The following is a 21,645-nucleotide window of genomic DNA, read 5'->3' on the forward strand; positions in this document are numbered from 1 at the left end:
GTCAACTATATATGGTGTATGGAATGATTGTAAGGTGTACATGTCCAACTGGCAGGTGTCATCTCACCTTGACCTCATTTTCATGGTTCAGTGGTTAAAGTTAAGTTTTTTGTTTTTTGATCTTTTTTTTTAATACTATATGCAATAGGTCAACTATATTTGGTGTATGGAAATATTTTACGATGTACATGTCAGTTTGGAAGGTTTTATTTGACCTTGACCTCATTCTCACGGTTCATCGCTTAGTGTTAAGTTTTTATACGACCGCAAAAATTGAAAATTTTTTGGTCGTATATTGGTATGACGTTGGCGTCGTCGTCGTCGTCGTCGTCGTTGTCGTCGTCGTCGTCGTCCGGCGTCGTCCGAAGACACATTGGTTTTCGCACTCTAACTTTAGTTTAAGTGAATGGATCTCCATGAAATTTCACCATAAGGTTCAATACCACGAAAGGAAGGTTGGGATTGATTTTGGGGGTTATGGTACCAACAGTTAAGGAATTAGGGGCCAAAAAGGGGCCAAAAATAAGCATTTTTGTAACTTTCAGACAATAACTTGTGTGTTAGTGTATGGATCTCTCTGACATTGTACCACAAGGTTCCATATCACAAAGGGAAGGCTGTAATTGATTTTGGGGGTAATTGCCTCAAAATTTTAGGAATTAGGGGCCAAAAAAGGGGCAAAAAACAAGCATTTTTCTAGTTTCATGACAATAACTTGTGTGTAAGTGTTTGGATATTTCTGAAATTGTACTACAAGGTTCCATATCACAAAGGGAAGGCTGGAATTGAGTTTGGGGGTAATTGCCCGAAACGTTTAGGAATTGGGGGCCAAAAAGGGGCCAAAAATAAGCATTTTTCTAGTTTCCAGACAATAACTTGTGTTCAAGTGTATGGATCTCTCTGAAATTGTACTGCAAGGTACCATACCACAAAGGGAAGGCTGGGGTTGAGTTTGGGGGTGATGAATCATAAGGGGGTTCAAAAAATTTGGGGGGGGGATTTTTTTTTTTTTTTTTTTTTTTTTTTTCCTTTTTTTTTCTTTTAAAATTTTCCATTTTAAGTTGGTTATTTCTGATTTATATTGAAAAGCAAATAATAATGATATGGTAGGAGATACACACCAAACAGGATGTGTAAATTATTATATAATAAGTATTGTGCAATAGCAAGAAATTTTCAATTGCACAGTATTGCACAATAGCAAGAAATCTTCAATTGCACAGTATTGCGCAATAGCAAGAAATCTTCTATTGCGCAATAGCAAGAAATATCCAATAGCACAATATTGCGCAATAGCAAGAAATTGTCAATTGTACAGTATTGCGCAATAGCAAGAAATATTCAATTGCACAGTATTGTGCAAAAGAAGATACTTTGTATAAATTGCTTATTTCTTGATCAATTTCAATGGGGTTTTATTCTTGAATTCTTGGAGTTCTTTAACATGCTGAATCTAACCGTGTATTAAGTTTTTGGATTTTGGGCCCCGTTTTTAAATTGGTCCACATTGAGGTCCAAAGGGTCCAAAATTTAACTTTGTTTGATTTCATCAAAAATTGAATTATTGGGGTTCTTTGATATGCCGAATCTAACCGTGTATTTAGATTTTTAATTTTGGGTCCCGTTTTTTAAATTGGTCTACATTAAGGTCCAAAGGGTCCAAAATTAAACTTAGTTTGATTTTAACAAAAATTGAATTCTTGGGGTTCTTTGATATGCTGAATCTAAACATGTGTTTAGATTTTTGATTATGGGCCCAGTTTTCAAGTTGGTCCAAGTTGGGTCCAAAATTAAATTTGTTTGATTTCAACAAAAATTGAATATATGGGGTTCTTTGATATGCTGAATCTAAACATGTATTTAGATTTTAGATTTTTGGCCCAGTTTTCAAGTTGGTCCAAATTGGGGTCCAAAATTAAACTTTGTTTGATTTCAACAAAAATTGAATATATGGGGTTCTTTGATATGCTGAATCTTACCATGTATTTAGATTTTTTATTTGTGGGCCTGCTATCAAATTGGTTCATATTGAGGTCAAAAGGGTCCAAAATTAAACTTTGTTTGATTTCATCAAAAATTGAATTATTGGGGTTCTTTGATATGCCAAATCTAACCGTGTATTTAGATTTTTAATTTTGGGTCCTGTTTTTTAAATTGGTCTACATTAAGGTCCAAAGGGTCCAAAATTAAACTTAGTTTGATTTTAACAAAAATTGAATTTTTGGGGTTCTTTGATATGCTGAATCTAAACATGTGTTTAGATTTTTGATTATGGGACCAGTTTTCAAGTTGGTCCAAGTTGGGGTCCAAAATTAAACTTTGTTTGATTTCAACAAAAATTGAATATATGGGGTTCTTTGATATGCTGAATCAAAACATGTATTTAGATTTTAGATTTTTGGCCCAGTTTTCAAGTTGGTCCAAATTGGGGTCCAAAATTAAACTTTGTTTGATTTCAACAAAAATTGAATATATGGGGTTCTTTGATATGCTGAATCTTACCATGTATTTAGATTTTTTATTTGTGGGCCCGCTATCAAATTGGTTCATATTGAGGTCAAAAGGGTCCAAAATTAAACTTTGTTTGATTTCATCAAAAATTTAATTATTGGGGTTCTTTGATATGCCAAATCTAACCGTGTTTTTAGATTTTTAATTTTGGGTCCCGTTTTTTAAATTTGTCTACATTAAGGTCCAAAGGGTCCAAAATTAAACTTAGTTTGATTTTAACAAAAATTGAATTCTTGGGGTACTTTGATATGCTGAATCTAAACATGTGTTTAGATTTTTGATTATGGGACCAGTTTTCAAGTTTGTCCAAGTTGGGGTCCAAAATTAAACTTTGAATATATGGGGTTCTTTGATATGCTGAATCTAACCATGTATTTTGATTTTGGACATTGGACCATAATAGGTAAATTAAAAAAATTGAAGTTCTTAGACCACATTCTTTCTGTGTCAGAAACCTATGCTGTGTCAAATATTTAATCACAATCCAAATTCAGAGCTGTATCAAGCTTGAATGTTGTGTCCATACTTGCCCCAACTGTTCAGGGTTCGACCTCTGCGGTCGTATCAAGCTGCGCCCAGCGAAGCATTTTATTGTGTTATGGTCTGGTTTTCTTAAACTATAAGCAATAGGTCAACTATATTTGGTGTATGGAATGATTGTAAGGTGTATATGTCTGTCTGACAGGTATCATCTGACCAGGAGGAATGTTTTTCTTACTGGATTGGGCTTTTTCTGCGACAGAACTTTGAACACTTGAATTTCATGTATACAAACATATTGCAAAGTCAACAAGTTTTGAGTACCGGTAGTCTTTTTTACACACAAACATTTCTGTAAACAATGGGGTTCTGTCAAGGTTTCTCCAGAAAACTTAAATTTAGACAGATTTTCACATGATTTCGACAAATAAAGTCATTTTACCAATACAAAATTAACAAGTATTTCTCAAACATGAGAAACAATTTCAGAAATGTATATCCATGTCAGTGTCTGTAATAGCATACCTGCACATGAATTCTCAGGTATACAGTGAGTGGTAAAATTCAGTTGTCTGCCAACCAATTATTCCTTGTTGGCAACTTCTATGATGGCAGGGCATAATGTTATGTTTAATGAAAACCAAATGATTTACAATATTTTACAATTTTTAATATTCAGAAAAGATTTGGAAGAACTTGAGAAGCAGCTGATCATACCAAAAGTGACCATAGCGGTAGTAGGAGCTACTGGCTCAGGTAAATCTAGTCTGATTAATGCTGTGCTAGATCAGTTTAGTGTTTTACCGACATCAGGAACACAAGCATGTACATCTGTGGTGGTAAAGATAGAAAACAATGAAGATGGTGAACAGTATGAAGCAGACATAGAATTTTTATCAAGAGAGGTATGATGCATTTGTAATGGTTTGTATGATTGGTTTAAGGTTCAGGTCTATTTTTATGCCTTATTGTAGACAATGGGGGCATTAAGTGTTACCCTGGACAGTCCGTCCTTCCGTCTTTCTGTCCCTCCCATTTTCGTTTCCACACTCTAACTTAAGTTTGTCTCATCCAAATTTTATGAAAGTCATACACATTGCTAAGAACTACAACACACAGACAGAGTTCGAATTTGGGCAGTTATTCACTTACTGTTCTAGAGTTATGCCACTTTATAACTTGGAAAATTGCTAATTTTTCCACTCGCTGCATTATTCAACCGGAAACCAGCCAGAAAAAAGAACCATACCCCCGTGACAACCTCTCCCACCTGACGCATGCGTGCCATAAACCTTCATCATTTTTTACGGTTCCATGGTTCATGCTGCACGTTTTTTGAGAAGGAAAAAGTTTTTTGCTTAACCATGTTTTTTCTGTATAGAAAATTTATATTTATATTATTTCAATAGTAATTTGTATTATTTATTTGTTTTATTCAGATAATTTATTTATTTTATCTGAATAATGGATAAAACACCAACTTCGGCAACACAAGGCCAAGAGGTAAGTGACGCACACACAAGTTCCAGTGGTTTGTTGTCCCCTTGGCGTTCGACCACTCATTCGGATAAGTTTTGGGATAGGAGTATGGAGTTTATCCCTGGTGTTTCTGGTGTTAGTCTGGAAACAGGTCCCAGACCTTGTTAGGACTTTGCCTTTCACTTCTGGTGCTAGTCAGTTGAGGTTATCTAGGCCTAGCAGAGTATCACATATCGTAACTAGGCCTGCTGAGATACCAATGTCTCCTGTATTTGCACAACAAGTATGCAGGAGAAGCTACCAGCTGGCATCAGGAGTGACCCCTTTTCCAAGACAAGGTGGCTTATGAATTTTGCCTACCCTCCCATGCCTATGGGTATGCCCAACTTGCCTCCTTATCCTCAGCCCTTTGATCCGTATTCGGCTCAGTCAGTTTGGTCTGGTCAGGGGTTCGGTGGAAGACCGTCTTCAGAATCATCCTCTTTTAAGGATAAGATGAGGACTCTTACCACTTCTATCCATAAGATAGAAGCAACTGTTAACGCTAAATTCATTGAGTTTGGTAACAGGCTTACTCTTATGGAGTCTAGGGGTCTGTCTCAGGATCCTCCACAGGACCCTCCCAGACCTCCTAGACATCTGGTGGAAGATGATTCTGTTTCTTTGGCACCTAGAAGCCAAGAAGTTAACTTCTTTGAAGACCAAGGTGCTTCTTCTGATATTGACAGTGTTGGTAGCACAGAGGGAGATGCTATGATTTCTAAGGAGCCTTCTTCAGGCAACCCCTCTGAATGTCTTAGGAGTCTAGTTTATTCTTTTCGCAGGGAAATGTCGGATATGCCCATGTCTTCTCCATCAAGGGTTACGTCTGCCCCTTCAGATTTTATGGCTTGCTCTGGTTTAGTCAAGCCAGATTTGAAGGGGTATCATTCTTTTCCAGAGTTGGGTCATTTCACAACAGCTTTGTCTTTTGTTAACTCGTCTTTGGCTGAGAACCATGCTTACACTAGCAAAACTGGTGGTTGTAAGTTCTCTGGTTTCTGACCTGCCTTTTACCCAGGGAAATGCAGATCTAAGGACTTTGAGATTTATGGATCTTCCTTGGGTATGTCAGCTCCTATCTGTGATAAGGCTTTTTATTTTTTGCGGTCTTATATTGGTATCACGTCGTCGTCGTCTGAAGACAGTTGGTTTCCGGACAATAACTTTAGTATAAGTAAATAGAAATCTATGAAATTTAAACACAAGGTTTATAACCACAAAAGGAAGGTCAGGATTGGGGGTTATGGTTCCAACAGTTTAGGAATTAGGGGCCAAAAAAGGGGCCCAAATAAGCATTTTTGTAGTTTCCAGACAATAACTTGTGTTTAAGTGTATGAATCTCTCTGAAATTATACCACAAGTTTCCATACCACAAAAGGAGGGGGGGGGGGGGGGGGTGGGGTTAGGATTGACTTTGGGGGGTTATGTCTCAAACCATTTAGGAATTAGGGGCAAAAAAGGGGGAAAAACAAGGGTTTCCTGGTTAATGAACAATTAGGACAATTTAAAAGCAGTGTAAGGGAGGTAATCCAAACACATTTAAAGTAAAATGTTGTGTATGATTCGATTACCTCCCTTACACTGCTTTTAAATTGTCTTAATTGTCCATTAACCATTAAACCCTTGTTTTTTTCCCCTTTTTTGCCAAGGGGGGTAAAAGAATTTTTTTTGGGGGGGGGGGGGGGGTGTCAATACGCAACAACAGCATAGTGTATTGCACAAAAGCAAAGAAAAGAGGTAAACATTTTTTTTTTTTGAAGAGGGGGGGGGGGGTTCAATAACAGCATAGTGTATTGCACAAAAGCAAAAAATTGAATATAAATTCAAATCATATTACCAATTCTAAGTTCTTTGACTCAATTATTCTGTGTCAAATATTTAATTACAATCCAAATTCAGACCTGTATCAAGTGCGAATATTGTGTCCATTTTTGCCCCAACTGTTCAGGGTTGGACCTCTGTGGTCTTATCCAGCTGCGCTCAGCAAAGCAATTTATTCATGGTTCGAAACCTGTGGACACTATTTGTCGGCAGCTGGGTCTCTTTTAAAGGACAAAGGGGATGAATTTTCAGACTTGAAGTCTATGCTTCTACAGGTAGACAAGAGTCTTGGAATGTCTCAATTCCTTCTTCTTGGCACTGTGGCCAACTTTACTCTTGCTTACAGACAGGAGATTCTTGAAAAATCGACTGTATCTCCTGAATCGGAGGTGAATAAGGCTCCTCCTGTTGTCAAGGTGGATGATAAGGTCACTGATTGGAAAAGATTTGTCAAGACTACTCAGATTAACAAGCCTTCTTCCTCTCATCAGCCCAAGGCTTCTTCCTCTTCTTCTTCACAGCCTGTGAAGAGATCAGCTATTTCTCGTCCTAACCTTTCAGGTGGAAAGAAAACCAAAGTTGTAAAGGGTAAGAAGCAGGGTAAGTGATGTGCTGTCCCCTCCGTTAAATCCATCCCCACTGGAAGAGGAAAATTATTCTACTCTTCCTCATCTTCCAGTCGGGGGCAGGCTGTCCCACTTTCTAGATCAATGGTCTCTGATAACTTCAGACAAGTGGGTACTTACAGAGGGGATTGGAGCTTCAGTTTTTGGAACAGCCTCCTCTTTCTCCTGTTCAAATGAATCTGTCAGTGACAAAGGATTCTCAAAAGAATCAGTTGTTACAAGACGAAGTGAACATTCTTATTCAGAAGGGTGTGTTGGAGGAGGTAAATTATCCTTTTCATCTAGGGTTTTATTCCCGGCTGTTATTGGTTCCCTAGAAGAATGGGAAAATGAGACAGGTTCTAGACCTTTCTGTTCTGAATCAGTTTCTGGTGGTCCCACATTTCAAAATGGAAACCAACAGGTCAATCAGGTCGACATTTCACTCAGGAATTTGGACGATCTCTCTAGATTTGATGGATGCTTATTTTCACATCCCGATTTCTCCCAAGTTTTGTCATTTCCTGAGACTGGTTTGGGCAGACAAAGTGTACAGTTTCAAGGCTATGCCGTTTGGCCTTTCTACTGCCCCCCTAGTTTTTACCAGGATTTTTCAGACTGTGGTGGCTTATCTTCATACTCAGACGGTACTCATTCACTCCTACCTAGACGATTCTCTAATCAAGAATCATTGCCGATCTCTTCTGGATGAACACATCGTTTTGGCTATCCAATTACTCCTGAGACTGGGTTTTTTTATTTCATGGGAAAAATCAGAGATAATTCCCAGTCAGAACTTCATTTTCCTGGGAGAACATTTTTGGACAGATATGGGTCTAGTTCTTCCTCCAGAAGAGAAGGTAATCAAGGTACATCAGTTAGTCAGTGCTCTGATGCAGATTTCAACTGTTCCAGCTTGTCAATTTCTTCAGCTGGTGGGTTTCTTGATATCTATCGTGGACGTCATTCCACTAGAACGTCTACACATTCGTCCAATCCAGTGGTATCTGACGGAGTTTTGGCACCCAATTTCTCAGCTGTGGGAGGCACCTGTCCCAATTCTTCCTCGGTTGTTACCTCATCTTCAGTGGTGGCTTCAGGGAACATCTTCTGAAGGGAGTTTTGTTGGATCCTCCAGACCCCACTCTATCTCTGTTCACAGATGCGAGCTTGGTGGGTTGGGGAGCTTATCTGGAGGGCAGAACAGCTTCAGGTCTTTGGTCAGGTGCTCAGTTGGAGGAACACATCAATCTTCTAGAGATGAGAGCTGTCTTACTTTCTCTCCTTCATTTTCAGGCTGTGATTCAGGGTCAGTCACTACTGGTTGCCATGGACAACTCCACAGTAGTGGCTTATCTTCATAATCAAGGGGGAACTCATTCTTTTTCTCTGTATCAGCTGGGCAAGGAAATTCTTCTTCTGTGTCACAGTCTCTATGTAATTCTGTCAGTGAGACATGTTCCAGGAAGTCAAAATCTTCTGGTGGATGCTCTTTCCAGTGAACACAGAATGGGAACTTCATCCATCAGTGTTACATGAGATCACTCTTCGTTGGGATCGTCCTCACATAGATCTGTTTGCCACCAGTCTGAATCACAAGTTGGAGACTTACGTTTCCCCCATTCCAGACGAAAAAGCTTGGGCACTAGATGCTATGACCCTGTCTTGGAAAGGAATGTTTAGTTACATGTTCCCCCCCTTTCGTCTTCTTCCCAAGATCTTGCACAAAATTCAGAGGGATCTTTGCAAGACCATTCTTATTGCTCCGGCTTGGCCAAGACAATCTTGAATCCCAGAACAACTTCTCTGTTGTGCAAATCCTTTTCGACTTCCTCTAAGGTAAGATCTACTTTCTCAGTTCAAGGTAAGAAAGAATCATCAGGGTCTAGAAAATCTCCATCTGCACGCTTGGTTACTGTCAGGAATTCCCTCAGAAAGGGAGGCTTTTCTGAAGGAACAACCAAGCGTATCGCAGTGTCAGTCAGGCAATCTACAGGAGCCGTTTATGACTCCAAATGGTCAATTTTCTGTTCTGAGTGTCAGTCGAAACAGATCGATCCTCTCTCAGTTACTGTGCAACAGTTAGCAGATTTTTATGCCCCCGCCGTAGCGACGGGGGCAGTAAGTTTTACCCTTGTTCGTCTGTACGTACGTACGTAGGTCCCAATATTGGTTTTCGTTCTCTAACTTGAGTTTGCCTCAACCAAATGTTATGAAACTTATACACAATGCTTATTACCACAAAACACAGATCAAGTTTGAATTTTGGTGGCGTCACTTTAACTGTTCTAGAGTTATGCCCCTTTATAAATGGAAAAATTGCAAAATTTTTAGTTTCCGTTCTCTAACTTAAGTTTGCCTCAACCAAATGTTATGAAACTTATACACAATGCTTATTACCACAAAACACAGATCAAGTTTGAATTTTGGTGGCGTCACTTTAACTGTTCTAGAGTTATGCCCCTTTATAAATGGAAAAATTGCAAAATTTTTATTTTCTTCTAAATATCAAGTTATTTTTAAAATTGGAGTTATCTTCCTTTGTCCATGATTATAGTTGAATCAACTACAATCAATGCTTTATACAATGCAATGTTTAATTTCGACTTCCACTGATAAAACACAGATCAAGTTGAATTTGGGTAGTGTCACTTTAACCATTATTGAGTTATGCCCTTTATAAATCGAGAGATTGCAAAATTTTTAGTTTCCATTCTGTAACTTAAGTTTGCCCCAACCAAACATTATGAAACCTATACACAATATTCATTACCACAAAACTAAGATCAAATACAAATTTTTTGTTTCCATTTTCTTACTTTAGTTTGCCTCAACCAAATGTTATGAAACTTATACACAATGCTTATTACTACATAATACAGATTAAGTACGAAATTTGGTGGCGACACTTTTACCATTCTTGAGTTATGTCCCTTTATAAACATAAAAATTGCTGAATTTTTCGTTTCCGTTCTCTAACTTTAGTTTGTCTCAACCAAATGTTATAAAACTTATACACAACTGTTCTAGAGTTATGCGTGTTTACAAATAAAAAAATTGATAAATTTTTAGTTCTGTTCTCTACTTAAGTTAGCCTCAACCAAATGTTATGAGACTTACACACAATGCTTATTACCACAAAACTCAGATCAAGTTCAAATTTGGGTAGCGTCACTTACCGTTCTTCAGTTATGTCCCTTTATAACTATATGATATGCAAGTGGGGGCATCATCTGTGTCCACATGTGGACACTATCCACATTTATTTCCTTTATCTTTTTGAAGAAAAAGGTTATACTCCGTCTACTATAAAGGGATATAGATCTGCCATAGCCAGAACTATATGTCTTTCAGGAGGCTCAGATTTTGGTGATAATGAGAGATTTTGGTGATAATGAGTTTTTGTCCTTGTTGATTAAAAACTTTTGCCTCAATTGACCTATTCAAAGGCGTTTAGTTCCTTCTTGGGACCTAGGTTTAGTCTTGAAGGTTCTTCAGTTTCCGCCTTTTGAACCTTTGCATTCAGCCTCCTTCAAACATTTATCTTATAAATGTTGTTTTCTCATAGCTTTGGCTACTGGTTGTAGAAGGAGCATGATTCATGCCTTATCTATTTCTGAGTCTTTCCTCCGCTTTGTGGCTGATAAGACCTCAGTTACACTTCTCACTGATCCTTCTTTTCTAGCTAAGAATCAATTACCTGATAAAGGTTCTGGGTTAATCCCTATTCCTGCCATACCTGCTTCTACAGGTAATCAGGTTTTGTTTCCTGTGAGAACTTTGCTTTTGTACCTAGCTTCGTCAGCAAAATTAAGACCTGCTGGTTCTTCTAGGTTGTTCATTCTTATTAGAAAAAGGAATTTTTGACATTTCTGCTAAAACCATTTCTACCTGAATTTGCCATACTGTCATGTTGACCTATAAGTCTGCTTCATCTGAAGTTTAAGCTTAACATCAAGTTAAAGCTGATGAAGTAAGAGCCTTAGCCTCTTCTTGGAATATTTTTAATTCCTCCTCTATGTCGGAAATCATGTCAGCTGGTTTTTGGAGGTCAGATAGTGCCTTTTATAACCACTATTTACGCTCTATGCCTCTTCACTGTGACAACCTCTATTCTTTAGGACCTTTAGTTGCTGCTCAACAGGTTGTTATTCCTCCTCCTAGTGAGGGGGATTCAGCGCTTCGTTAAATTTTGTTTATCTAAATTTATGAAGGTGAAGTATTTAATGTAATAAAAATCAAATTTTTAGAATTAAAATTTAGTTTTGTAAATTAAATACTCACCTTCATAAATCAGAGGTCCCGTCCCCCTCCCCTTCATCCCCCTTGGTGCCTGGCAATTCAAGGAACAAATGATGAAGGTTTATTGGCGTGCATGCGTCAGATGGGAGAGGTTGTCACGGGGTATGGTTCTTTTTTCTGGCTGGTTTCCGGTTGAATAATGCAGCTAGTGGACTGATATCTAAATTTATGAAGGTGAGTATTTACTGTAAAAGCAAAAATTTTCACGATTTTAGCTTTTCTCCTTGTTCAGTTTAAGCCCTTTCCCTAGAATTAAATTTTTGATGAAATACTTATTTATTACTAGATTTCTGTTCAAAGGGAAATAACTCATTTTTTAAAAGAATTGTAAAAGACATTGTATTAAGATAAATGACATTTTGGATTTTTTCCCCTTTTTTAGCTCACCTGGCCCACAGGGCCATGTGAGCTTTTCTCATCACTTGTCGTCCGTCGTCGTCCGTCAACTTTTACAAAAATCTTCTCCTCTGAAACTACTTGGCCAAATTTAACCAAACTTGGCCACAATCATCATTGGGGTATCTAGTTTAAAAAATGTGTCCGGTGACCCGGCCAACCAACCAAGATGGCAGCCATGGCTAAAAATAGAACATAGGATTAAAATGTAGATTTTGGCTTTTATCTCTGAAACCAAAGCATTTAGAGCAAATCTGACATGGGGTAAAATTGTTTAACATGTCAAGATCTATCTGCCCTGAAATTTTCAGATGAATCGGACAATCCGTTGTTGGGTTGCTGCCCCTGAATTTGTAATTTTAAGGAAATTTTGCCGTTTTTGGTTATTATCTTGAATATTATTATAGATAGAGATAAACTGTAAACAGCAATAATGTTCAGCAAAGTAAGATCTACAAATAAGTCAACTTGACCAAAATGGTCAGTTGACCCCGTAAGGAGTTATTGCCCTTTATAGTCAATTTTTAACCATTTTTCATAAATTTTTGTAATCTTTTACAAAAATCTTCTCCTCTGAAACTACTAGGACAAATTTAACCAAACTTGTCCACAATCATCATTAGGGTATCAAGTTTAAAAAATGTGTCCGATGACCCCGCCCGCGAACCAAGATGGCCGACATGGCTAAAAAATAGTACATAGGGTAAAATGCAGTTTTTGGCTCATATCTCTGAAACCAAAGCATTTAGAGCAAATCTGACAGGATAAAATTAATTGTTCATTAGGTCAAGATCTATCTGCCCTGAAATTTTCAGACCAATCAGGTAACACGTTGTTGGGTTGCTGCCCCTGAATTGGTAATTTTAAGAAAATTTTGCAGCTTTTGGTTATTATCTTGAATTTTATTATAGATAGAGATAAACTGTAAACAGCAATAATGTACAGCAAAGTAAGATCTACAAATAAGTCAACATGACCAAAATTGTCAATTGACCCCTTAAGGAGTTATTGCCCTTTATAGTCAATTTTTTACAATTTTCATAAATTTTGTAAATTTTTGTAAATTTTTACAAAATATTTTCCACTGTAACTACTGGGCCAAATCCATTATAGATAGAGATAATTGTAATCAGCAAGAATGTTCAGTAAAGTAAGATCTACAAACACATCACCAAAACACAATTTTGTCATGAATACATCTGTTTCCTTTGTTTAATATGCACATAGACCAAGGTGAGCGACACAGGCTCTTTAGAGCCTCTAGTTTTAGTAAATTGTTTGAAGAATTTAGTGGTAGGTTTGTTTGTTATTTTATGTAGTTTACAGCTTGACAAGTTATAGATGACAAGTTAGAATTTCATTCCATTACAATTTGATTTTATAATCAATTTTTAACCGGTAGGGGACTATGTATTGCCATGCAATACTCAAAGAATGCTTGTTAATTTACAAAACTAAATTTTAATTCTAAAAAATTTATTTTTTAATACCGGATGTTGACTTGACAATGGTAAAACATGGACCAGACTTTTAAATAAATAGACAGATCAATGTCCTGTACTAAATAGTTTACTGGTTGCTTGTAAATTATGATCTGATTGTTTTAAATATGTTTTTCTGATAGTGTCAATCTGTTTTACTGAAAAGTAATTAGATTTAAACCAGGAATGTTTTTAATTTAAATAAAAAAATGACTTCCAAAAAGATTGATTGATGTCTGGTACAAATAGTTTACCTGACACAGGTGATCACAGGTAAATCTTACCTGTTAGACACTTAATTAACCTTGATTGTAATGAGAGGGGATTAAAGTAGGGCTTGTTTATAGAGTACTGTCACTTTTATGACCGGAAATGTGTGGCTGTTTAAGGCACAAGGTCAAGTCAAAATGGTTGATTTTTCTGAATCACATGAACATTGAAATGGCAAACCAACGTAGGATGTCCGTTACATGCTTGGCCCAGTCGAACAAAATCTGATAAATTTTTATTTGTCCGGCAAATATGACCTTTTTGGAAGCCTTGCAATAGACAGGTGTCTATATACTATGATCACTTGTATCAACAATAGACTGCAGCTGGTGTCTATACAATATGCTATGTTCACTTGTATCAACAATAGATAGGTGTCTATACAATATGCTATGTTCACTTGTATCAACAATAGATAGGTGTCTATACAATATGCTATGTTCACTTGTATCAACAATAGATAGGTGTCTATACAATATGCTATGTTCACTTGTATCAACAATAGACAGGTGTCTATACAATATGCTATGATCACTTGTATCAACAATAGATAGGTTTCTATACAATATGCTATGTTCACTTGTATCAACAGTAGACAGTTGTCTATACAATATGCTATGTTCACTTGTATCAACAATAGACAGGTGTCTATACAATATGCTATGTTAACTTTTATCAACAATAGATAGGTGTCTATACAATATGCTATGTTCACTTGTATCAACAATAGATAGGTGTCTATACAATATGCTATGATCACTTGTATCAACAATAGACAGGTGTCTATACAATATGCTATGATCACTTGTATCAACAATAGACATGTGTCTATACAATATGCTATGTTCACTTGTATCAACAATAGACAGATGTCTATACAATATGCTATGATCACTTGTATCAACAATAGACAGGTGTCTATACAATATGCTATGATCACTTGTATCAACAATAGATAGGTGTCTATACAATATGCTATGATCAATTGTATCAACAATAGATAGGTGTCTATATACACAATATGCTATGTTCACTTGTATCAACAATAGACAGGTGTCTATACAATATGCTATGTTCACTTGTATCAACAATAGATAGGTGTCTATACAATATGCTATGTTCACTTGTATCAACAATAGATAGGTGTCTATACAATATGCTATGTTCACTTGTATCAACAATAGACAGGTGTCTATATGCTATATTCACTTGTATCAACAATAGATAGGTGTCTATACAATATGCTATGTTCACTTGTATCAACAATAGATAGGTGTCTATACAATATGCTATGTTCACTTGTATCAACAATAGATAGGTGTCTATACAATATGCTATGTTCACTTGTATCAACAATAGACAGGTGTCTATACAATATGCTATGATCACTTGTATCAACAATAGATAGGTGTTTATACAATATGCTATGATCACTTGTATCAACAATTGACAGATGTCTATACAATATGCTATGATCACTTGTATCAACAATAGACAGGTGTCTATACAATATGCTATGTTCACTTGTATCAACAATAGATAGGTGTCTATATATACAATATGCTATGTTCACTTGTTTCATCATTAGACAGGTGTCTATACAATATGCTATGTTAACTTTTATCAACAATAGACAGGTGTCTATACAATATGCTTTGATCACTTGTATCAACAATAGACAGATGTCTATACAATATGCTATGTTCACTTGTATCAACAATAGATAGGTGTCTATACAATATGCTATGTTCACTTGAATCAACAATAGATAGGTGTCTATAGAATATGCTATGTTCACTTGTATCAACAATTGATAGGTGTCTATAGAATATGCTATGTTCACTTGTATCAACAATAGATAGGTGTCTATACAATATGCTATGATCACTTGTATCAACAATAGACTGGTGTCTATACAATATGCTATGTTCACTTGTATCAACAATAGATAGGTGTCTATACAATATGCTATGATCACTTGTATCAACAATAGACAGGTGTCTATACAATATGCTTTGATCACTTGTATCAACAATAGACAGATGTCTATACAATATGCTATGATCACTTGTATCAACAATAGATAGGTGTCTATACAATATGCTATGTTCACTTGTATCATCATTAGACAGGTGTCTATACAATATGCTATGTTCACTTGTATCAACAATAGATAGGTGTCTATACAATATGCTATGATCACTTGTATCAACAATAGATAGGTGTCTATACAATATGCTATGATCACTTGTATCAACAATAGACAGGTGTCTATACAATATGCTATGTTCACTTGTATCAACAATAGACAGATGTCTATACAATATGCTATGTTCACTTGTATCAACAGTAGACAGGTGTCTATACAATATGCTATGTTCACTTGTATCAACAATAGACAGGTGTCTATACAATATGCTTTGTTCACTTGTATCAACAATAGATAGGTGTATATGCTATGTTCACTTGTATCATCATTAGACAGGTGTCTATACAATATGCTATGTTCACTTGTATCAACAATAGACAGGTGTATATGCTATGTTCACTTGTATCATCATTAGACAGGTGTCTATACAATATGCTATGTTCACTTGTATCAACAATAGACAGGTGTCTATACAATATGCTATGTTTACTTGTATCAACAATAGATAGGTGTCTATACAATATGCTATGTTCACTTGTATCAACAATAGACAGGTGTCTATACAATATGCTATGTTCACTTGTATCAACAATAGACAGATGTCTATACAATATACTATGATCACTTGTATCAACAATAGACAGATGTCTATACAATATGCTATGTTCACTTGTATCAACAGTTGACAGGTGTCTATACAATATGCTATGTTCACTTGTATCAACAATAGACAGGTGTCTATACAATATGCTATGTTCACTTGTATCAACAATAGATAGGTGTCTATACAATATGCTATGTTCACTTGTATCAAGAATAGACAGGTGTCTATTCAATATGCTATGTTCACTTGTATCAAGAATAGACAGGTGTCTATTCAATATGCTATGTTCACTTGTATCAAGAATAGACAGGTGTCTATTCAATATGCTATGTTCACTTGTATCAACAATAGATAGGTGTCTATTCAATATGCTATGATAGCCAAAATCTTTAGTTGACTTGTTATTATTTGAGTTATTGGCTGTTAATAATAATTTTTAACATATTTTTTTGCATTTTTTGCCTATTATCTTGAAAAATATAATAGATGGATAGAAACTTCAAAGAGGAAAAATTATCAGTAGGATAGGATCTACAAATATGTCAACATTATAGTAATTGTCAGTTTACTCTTAATAGAGTTATTTTCCTTTAATGATGATTTTTACTAAAAAGTAGCCATTGTTGAAGATGCAGGTGAGTGACACAGGGAACCTCAAGTTAATCTTTTCAAAAGTAACGTGTCAATTAAACTGAACTGAAATCTTTTTAATGAGTGAAACTTCCATCTTACGAAAAGAACAGAGTATTATTCTTTTTTATATCGATGGCAATATTTGTAGGAATGGCAGGAAGAACACGATGTTCTGATTAAAGATATAACCAAGAATGATGGAACAATGAAGAATACTAAACCACATGAACAGTCTGAAGCTGGAGTGGCATTCCTAAAAATGAGAGCTGTTTATGGACAGTTCTCATCTCTTGATGACTTGAAAGTAGAAAACATAATCACTTCTCACTTGGGAAAAATCAAAAATCTTAAATCAAATACGGTAAGCAAAATGTTTTTGAATAAGAAACACTAGTAGCCATAATGCTTATTAAAGTGTGTATAAACATGATAAATGAACAAAATTTATATAATTATGCCATGTATTGAGATAAATTATACATTAGAAAATGTCTCATTCTAAAATATTATGTAAATAAATGCAACTTAAATTCTTATGGTCTTTAGCAATGACTTAACAGTTAAAAGGCTATTAAAGCTGAACATCCTCTTGAATATTGTTGTAGGAGGTGTGCTTCTATTGTTGACGGAGTTTTTTTGTTGTTTGATTCATGCCCTAAACAAAGCAGCAACTTTGAAATACCCCCAGACCTTCCGCCTGGAGTTGATACAATGCAGGCTTTATATTCACATCATATACTTTCTTCCTAGATATAGTTAATAGAGAACCTGCTATTCAAGCCCTTTTATGACAAAACAGTATACAAAAGACATAAAAGAATGTAACAAAAAAGTATCAAGATGAATAAAAAATAATTTGGGGGCAAATGTTACCAAACTTTACCTGAATGATCCTTTGAGCATCTAGTTTAAAATTGTTATACAGGGATTTGATCCATCAACAAACATGACCACTGTTGCTTTAATTAGAACATAGGGGGTAAAATTCATCTTTTGGCTTAATAGGTCCGAGGACACAGTTATCGTCGTTTGATTTTAGTTGTCTACAAATATAGTCCCTAGTGTGGACAGTGCATAACTTGCAAATTTTTTTCATACACTTTCCAAATTTATTTCTTTATATTTTATGCATGAAGAGAAAATTACATGTTAAAAAAATTTGGTGATGAATTTTTAGGTAAATATAAATAAGAAGATGTGGTATGAGTGCCAATGAGACAACTCTCCATCCAAGTCACAATTAATGTATAAAAAGTAAACAATTATAGGTCAAAGTACGGCCTTCAACAAGGAGCATTGGCTCACACCGGACAGCAAGCTATAAAGGGCCGCAAAATGACTTGTGTAAAACAATTCAAACAGGAAAACCAACGGTCTAATCTATATAAAAAACGAGAAACAATTAGGAACCACATCAACAAACGACAACCACTGAAAGTAGTGATTTGGTCAAGTCAAAATAGGTAAAAAATTAGTATGTTTGAAGCTGTCAAACTGAATTATAGACCCCCTAAACATAGAATTGTCCATATTTTGAGTTAGAGCTGGTAGACTTTTCTATAATTTTGATATAATTTGTCCCAAAAGTAGTACACTTCACTGTAAAAATCTTTTTGAGATAGAGCAGGTGCCATTTTTTTAATTTGAATTTATTGTTTAAAAGAAATGCATTATGAAATAACTGTGTTCTCAGGCCAATATCTCCAAAAATGACAGGGTAAAATTGATTAGCACATCATGGTCTACAGCTAATAGAATTTTCAGAAAAATTGGAGAACTGTTTTTGAAGTTAATGCCCCTAAAATATTATATAAAGTACATTTTTAGCAAATTTTCGAATTTTTTAATTTATTACATGTACTCTAAAACTAAAGCGGTAAGAGCAAAACTGTCAGGGTCAATATGTTCAACAGGTCAAGGTGTACATTCTTTTGAATTTTCAGAAAAAGTTGGAGAACTCATATATCGGCGAAGCACATTTATTGGTTATTATCATGAAAATTATTATAGATAGAGTAAAACATGAACAAATAAAACAGACCAGAACAATAAGATTTACAAATAAGTCAAACATGGCCAAAATTGATAACTGACTCCTTATTTTCCCTGAATGACAATTTTTATGCCCCCGCCGTAGCCTTGTCCTTCAGTATGTCCGTCCGTATGTCCCGAAATTGGTTTCTATCCTCTAACTTTAGTTTGCCTCAACCAAATGTTATGTAACTTATACACAATGCTTATTACCACAAAACACAGATCAAGTTTGAATTTTGGTCGCGTCACTTACCGTTTTAGAGTTATGCCCTTTACAAATGGAAAAATTGCTGAATTTTTCGTTTCTGTTCTCTAACTTAAGTTTGCCTCAACCAAATGTTATGAAACTCATACATGATGCTTATTACTACAAAACACAGATCAAGTTTGAATTTTGGTGGCGTCACTTTTACCATTCTAGAGTTATGCCCTTTACAAATGGATAATTTTCTGAATTTTTGTTTCCGTTCTCTTACTTAAGTTTGCGTCAACCAAATGTTATGAAACTTATACACAATGCTTATTACCACAAAACTCCGATCAAGTATGAATTTGGGTTGTGTCACTTTTACCGTTCTTGATTTATGTCCCTTTATAACGTTATATGCAAGCAGGGCATCATCTGTGTCCCATGGACACATTCCCCATTTATTTTTCATATTTTTGCAATTAATGCAGAAACTATAATTATACCCCACGCAACGAGTTGCGGAGGGTATAATGTTTTTGACCTGTCCGTCCGTCTGTCCGTCCGTCTGTCAGTCCGTCAGTCCGCCAGTCTGCCAGTCCGTCAGTCCTGTTTCTTGTCATCGCAACTCCTCTCAAACCACACAACAGAATTTGACGAAACCTTTTTAGATAATAAGGACATACTATGTAGTTGTGCATATCGACAGGAAATTACAATTCAATTCTTTTTCTAGGAGTTACGCCCCTATGAACTTATTTACTTTAATGTACTACTGCAACAGTTTGTCATCGCAACTCCTCTCAAACCACACAACAGAATTTCATGAAACCTTTTCAGATAATAAGGACATACTACGTAGATGTGCATATCGACAGGAAATTACGATTCAATTTTTTTTCCAGGAGTTACACCCCTTTGAACTTATTTGCCCAATATATTACTGCAACCTTTTGTCATTGCAACTCCTCTCAAACAACACAACAGAATTTCATGAAACCTTTTCAGATAATAAGGACATACTACGTAGATGTGCATATCGACAGGAAATTATGATTCAATTTTTTTTCCAGGAGTTACGCCCCTTTGAACTTGTTTGCCCAATATACTACTGCAACCTTTTGTCATCGCAACTCCTCTCAAACCACACAACAGAATTTCATGAAACTGTGTAGATAATAAGGACATACTATGTAGATGTGCATATTGACAGGAAATTATGATTCAATTTTTTTTCTGATACAATTTTTTTTCTTACACTTATTTTATTTCTCCAATGACAATGTGGGGACGTGGGGTATGTGAGCGCACTCACTAAGGTTCTTTCATTAAGAAAATATTTAAAGAACAAGATATTGCCAATAAGATCTGCAACTAATGCAAGATGACTGAAAATGTCAATTGACCCTACAGGAGTTATTGCCATTTAAAGATGATTTTTATCCATTTTTACATTTTTTTCAGAAACAATAATAGATAGAGAGAAATTGAAAAAAGCAAAGATGTTAAGAACAATAAAATCTACAAATAAGGCAACATGGCCAAAATTGTCAACTGGCTCCTTATGGAGTTATTGCCATTGAAAGAGAATGTTTACCCATTTTTAGCTCATCTGGCCCAAAGGGTCAAGTGAGCTTTTCTAATCACTCGGGGTCGGGCATCTGGCGTCCGCCTTCAGTCATCTATTAACTTTTACAAAAATCTTCTATGAAACTACTGGGCCAAATTTAACCAAACTTGACCACAATCATCATTGTGGTATTGAGATAAAAAAATGTGTCCGATGACCAAACTTGCCAACCAAGATGGCCGACATGGCTAAAATTGAACAGAGGGGTAAAATGCAAGTTTTGCCTATTATTTTAAAAACCGCTATGAATAGAGAAAATCTGACTCGGCAGTAATGTTCAGAATGTTGAGCTTTACCTATTTTCTAATTATGTCAAAATTGTCGGGAGTCGTCGCCTTTAAATGAAGAATTTTACAGAAAGATAAAATAGCTAAAATGATCAGCAAGGCAAGATCTACAAATAAGTCAACATGACCAAATTCATAAGACAACTCCTTATTAGAGTTATTGCTCTTTAATGACAATTTTTACCAATTTTTTGCATTATTGCCTAATATTTTAAAAATTATAATAGTTGGATATAATCTTGAAATAGCAAAAATGGTCAGGATCTATGGATCTATTAATGAGTCAACAGGGCTGTAATCTTCAGTCGACTCCTTATTAGAGTTATTGTCCTTTAATGACGATATTTATCAAGTTTTTGAGTTTTTATGCCCCACCTACGATAGAGGAGGGGCATTATATTTTTTCCGTCTGTGCGTCCGTTCGTCTGTCTGTCCTGCTTCAGGTTAAAGTTTTTGGTCAAGGTAGTTTTTGATGAAGTTGAAGTCCAATCAACTTGAAACTTAGTACACATGTTCCCTATGATATGATCTTTCTAATTTTAATGCCAAATTAGAGTTTTGACCCCAATTTCACGGTCCACTGAACATAGAAAATGATAGTGCGAGTGGGGCATCCGTGTACTATGGACACATTCTTGTTGCCTAATATCTTAAGGACTATAATAGATAGATAGAAACTTTAAAAGTGAAAATGATCAGCAAGACAAGATCTACAAATAAGTCAACATGACCAA

General features: G+C 35.7%; 1 protein-coding gene across 1 annotated transcript in view; it reads left to right on the forward strand.

Annotated features, from left to right (window-relative positions):
• The window catches only part of LOC127727848 (nuclear GTPase SLIP-GC-like), a 199,256-nt gene that overhangs the window by 58,717 nt on the left and 118,894 nt on the right, over positions 1 to 21,645 (forward strand). Inside the window, exons 3-4 of the mRNA XM_052234963.1 lie at positions 3,671 to 3,896; positions 16,922 to 17,134. Of these exons, the coding sequence (XP_052090923.1) occupies positions 3,671 to 3,896; positions 16,922 to 17,134 (439 nt within the window). The remainder of the gene's footprint in view (positions 1 to 3,670; positions 3,897 to 16,921; positions 17,135 to 21,645) is intronic.

The sequence above is a fragment of the Mytilus californianus genome, unplaced genomic scaffold, assembly GCF_021869535.1.
Source record: "Mytilus californianus isolate M0D057914Y unplaced genomic scaffold, xbMytCali1.0.p SCAF_2, whole genome shotgun sequence".
In the NCBI taxonomy this organism is placed as follows: domain Eukaryota; kingdom Metazoa; phylum Mollusca; class Bivalvia; order Mytilida; family Mytilidae; genus Mytilus; species Mytilus californianus.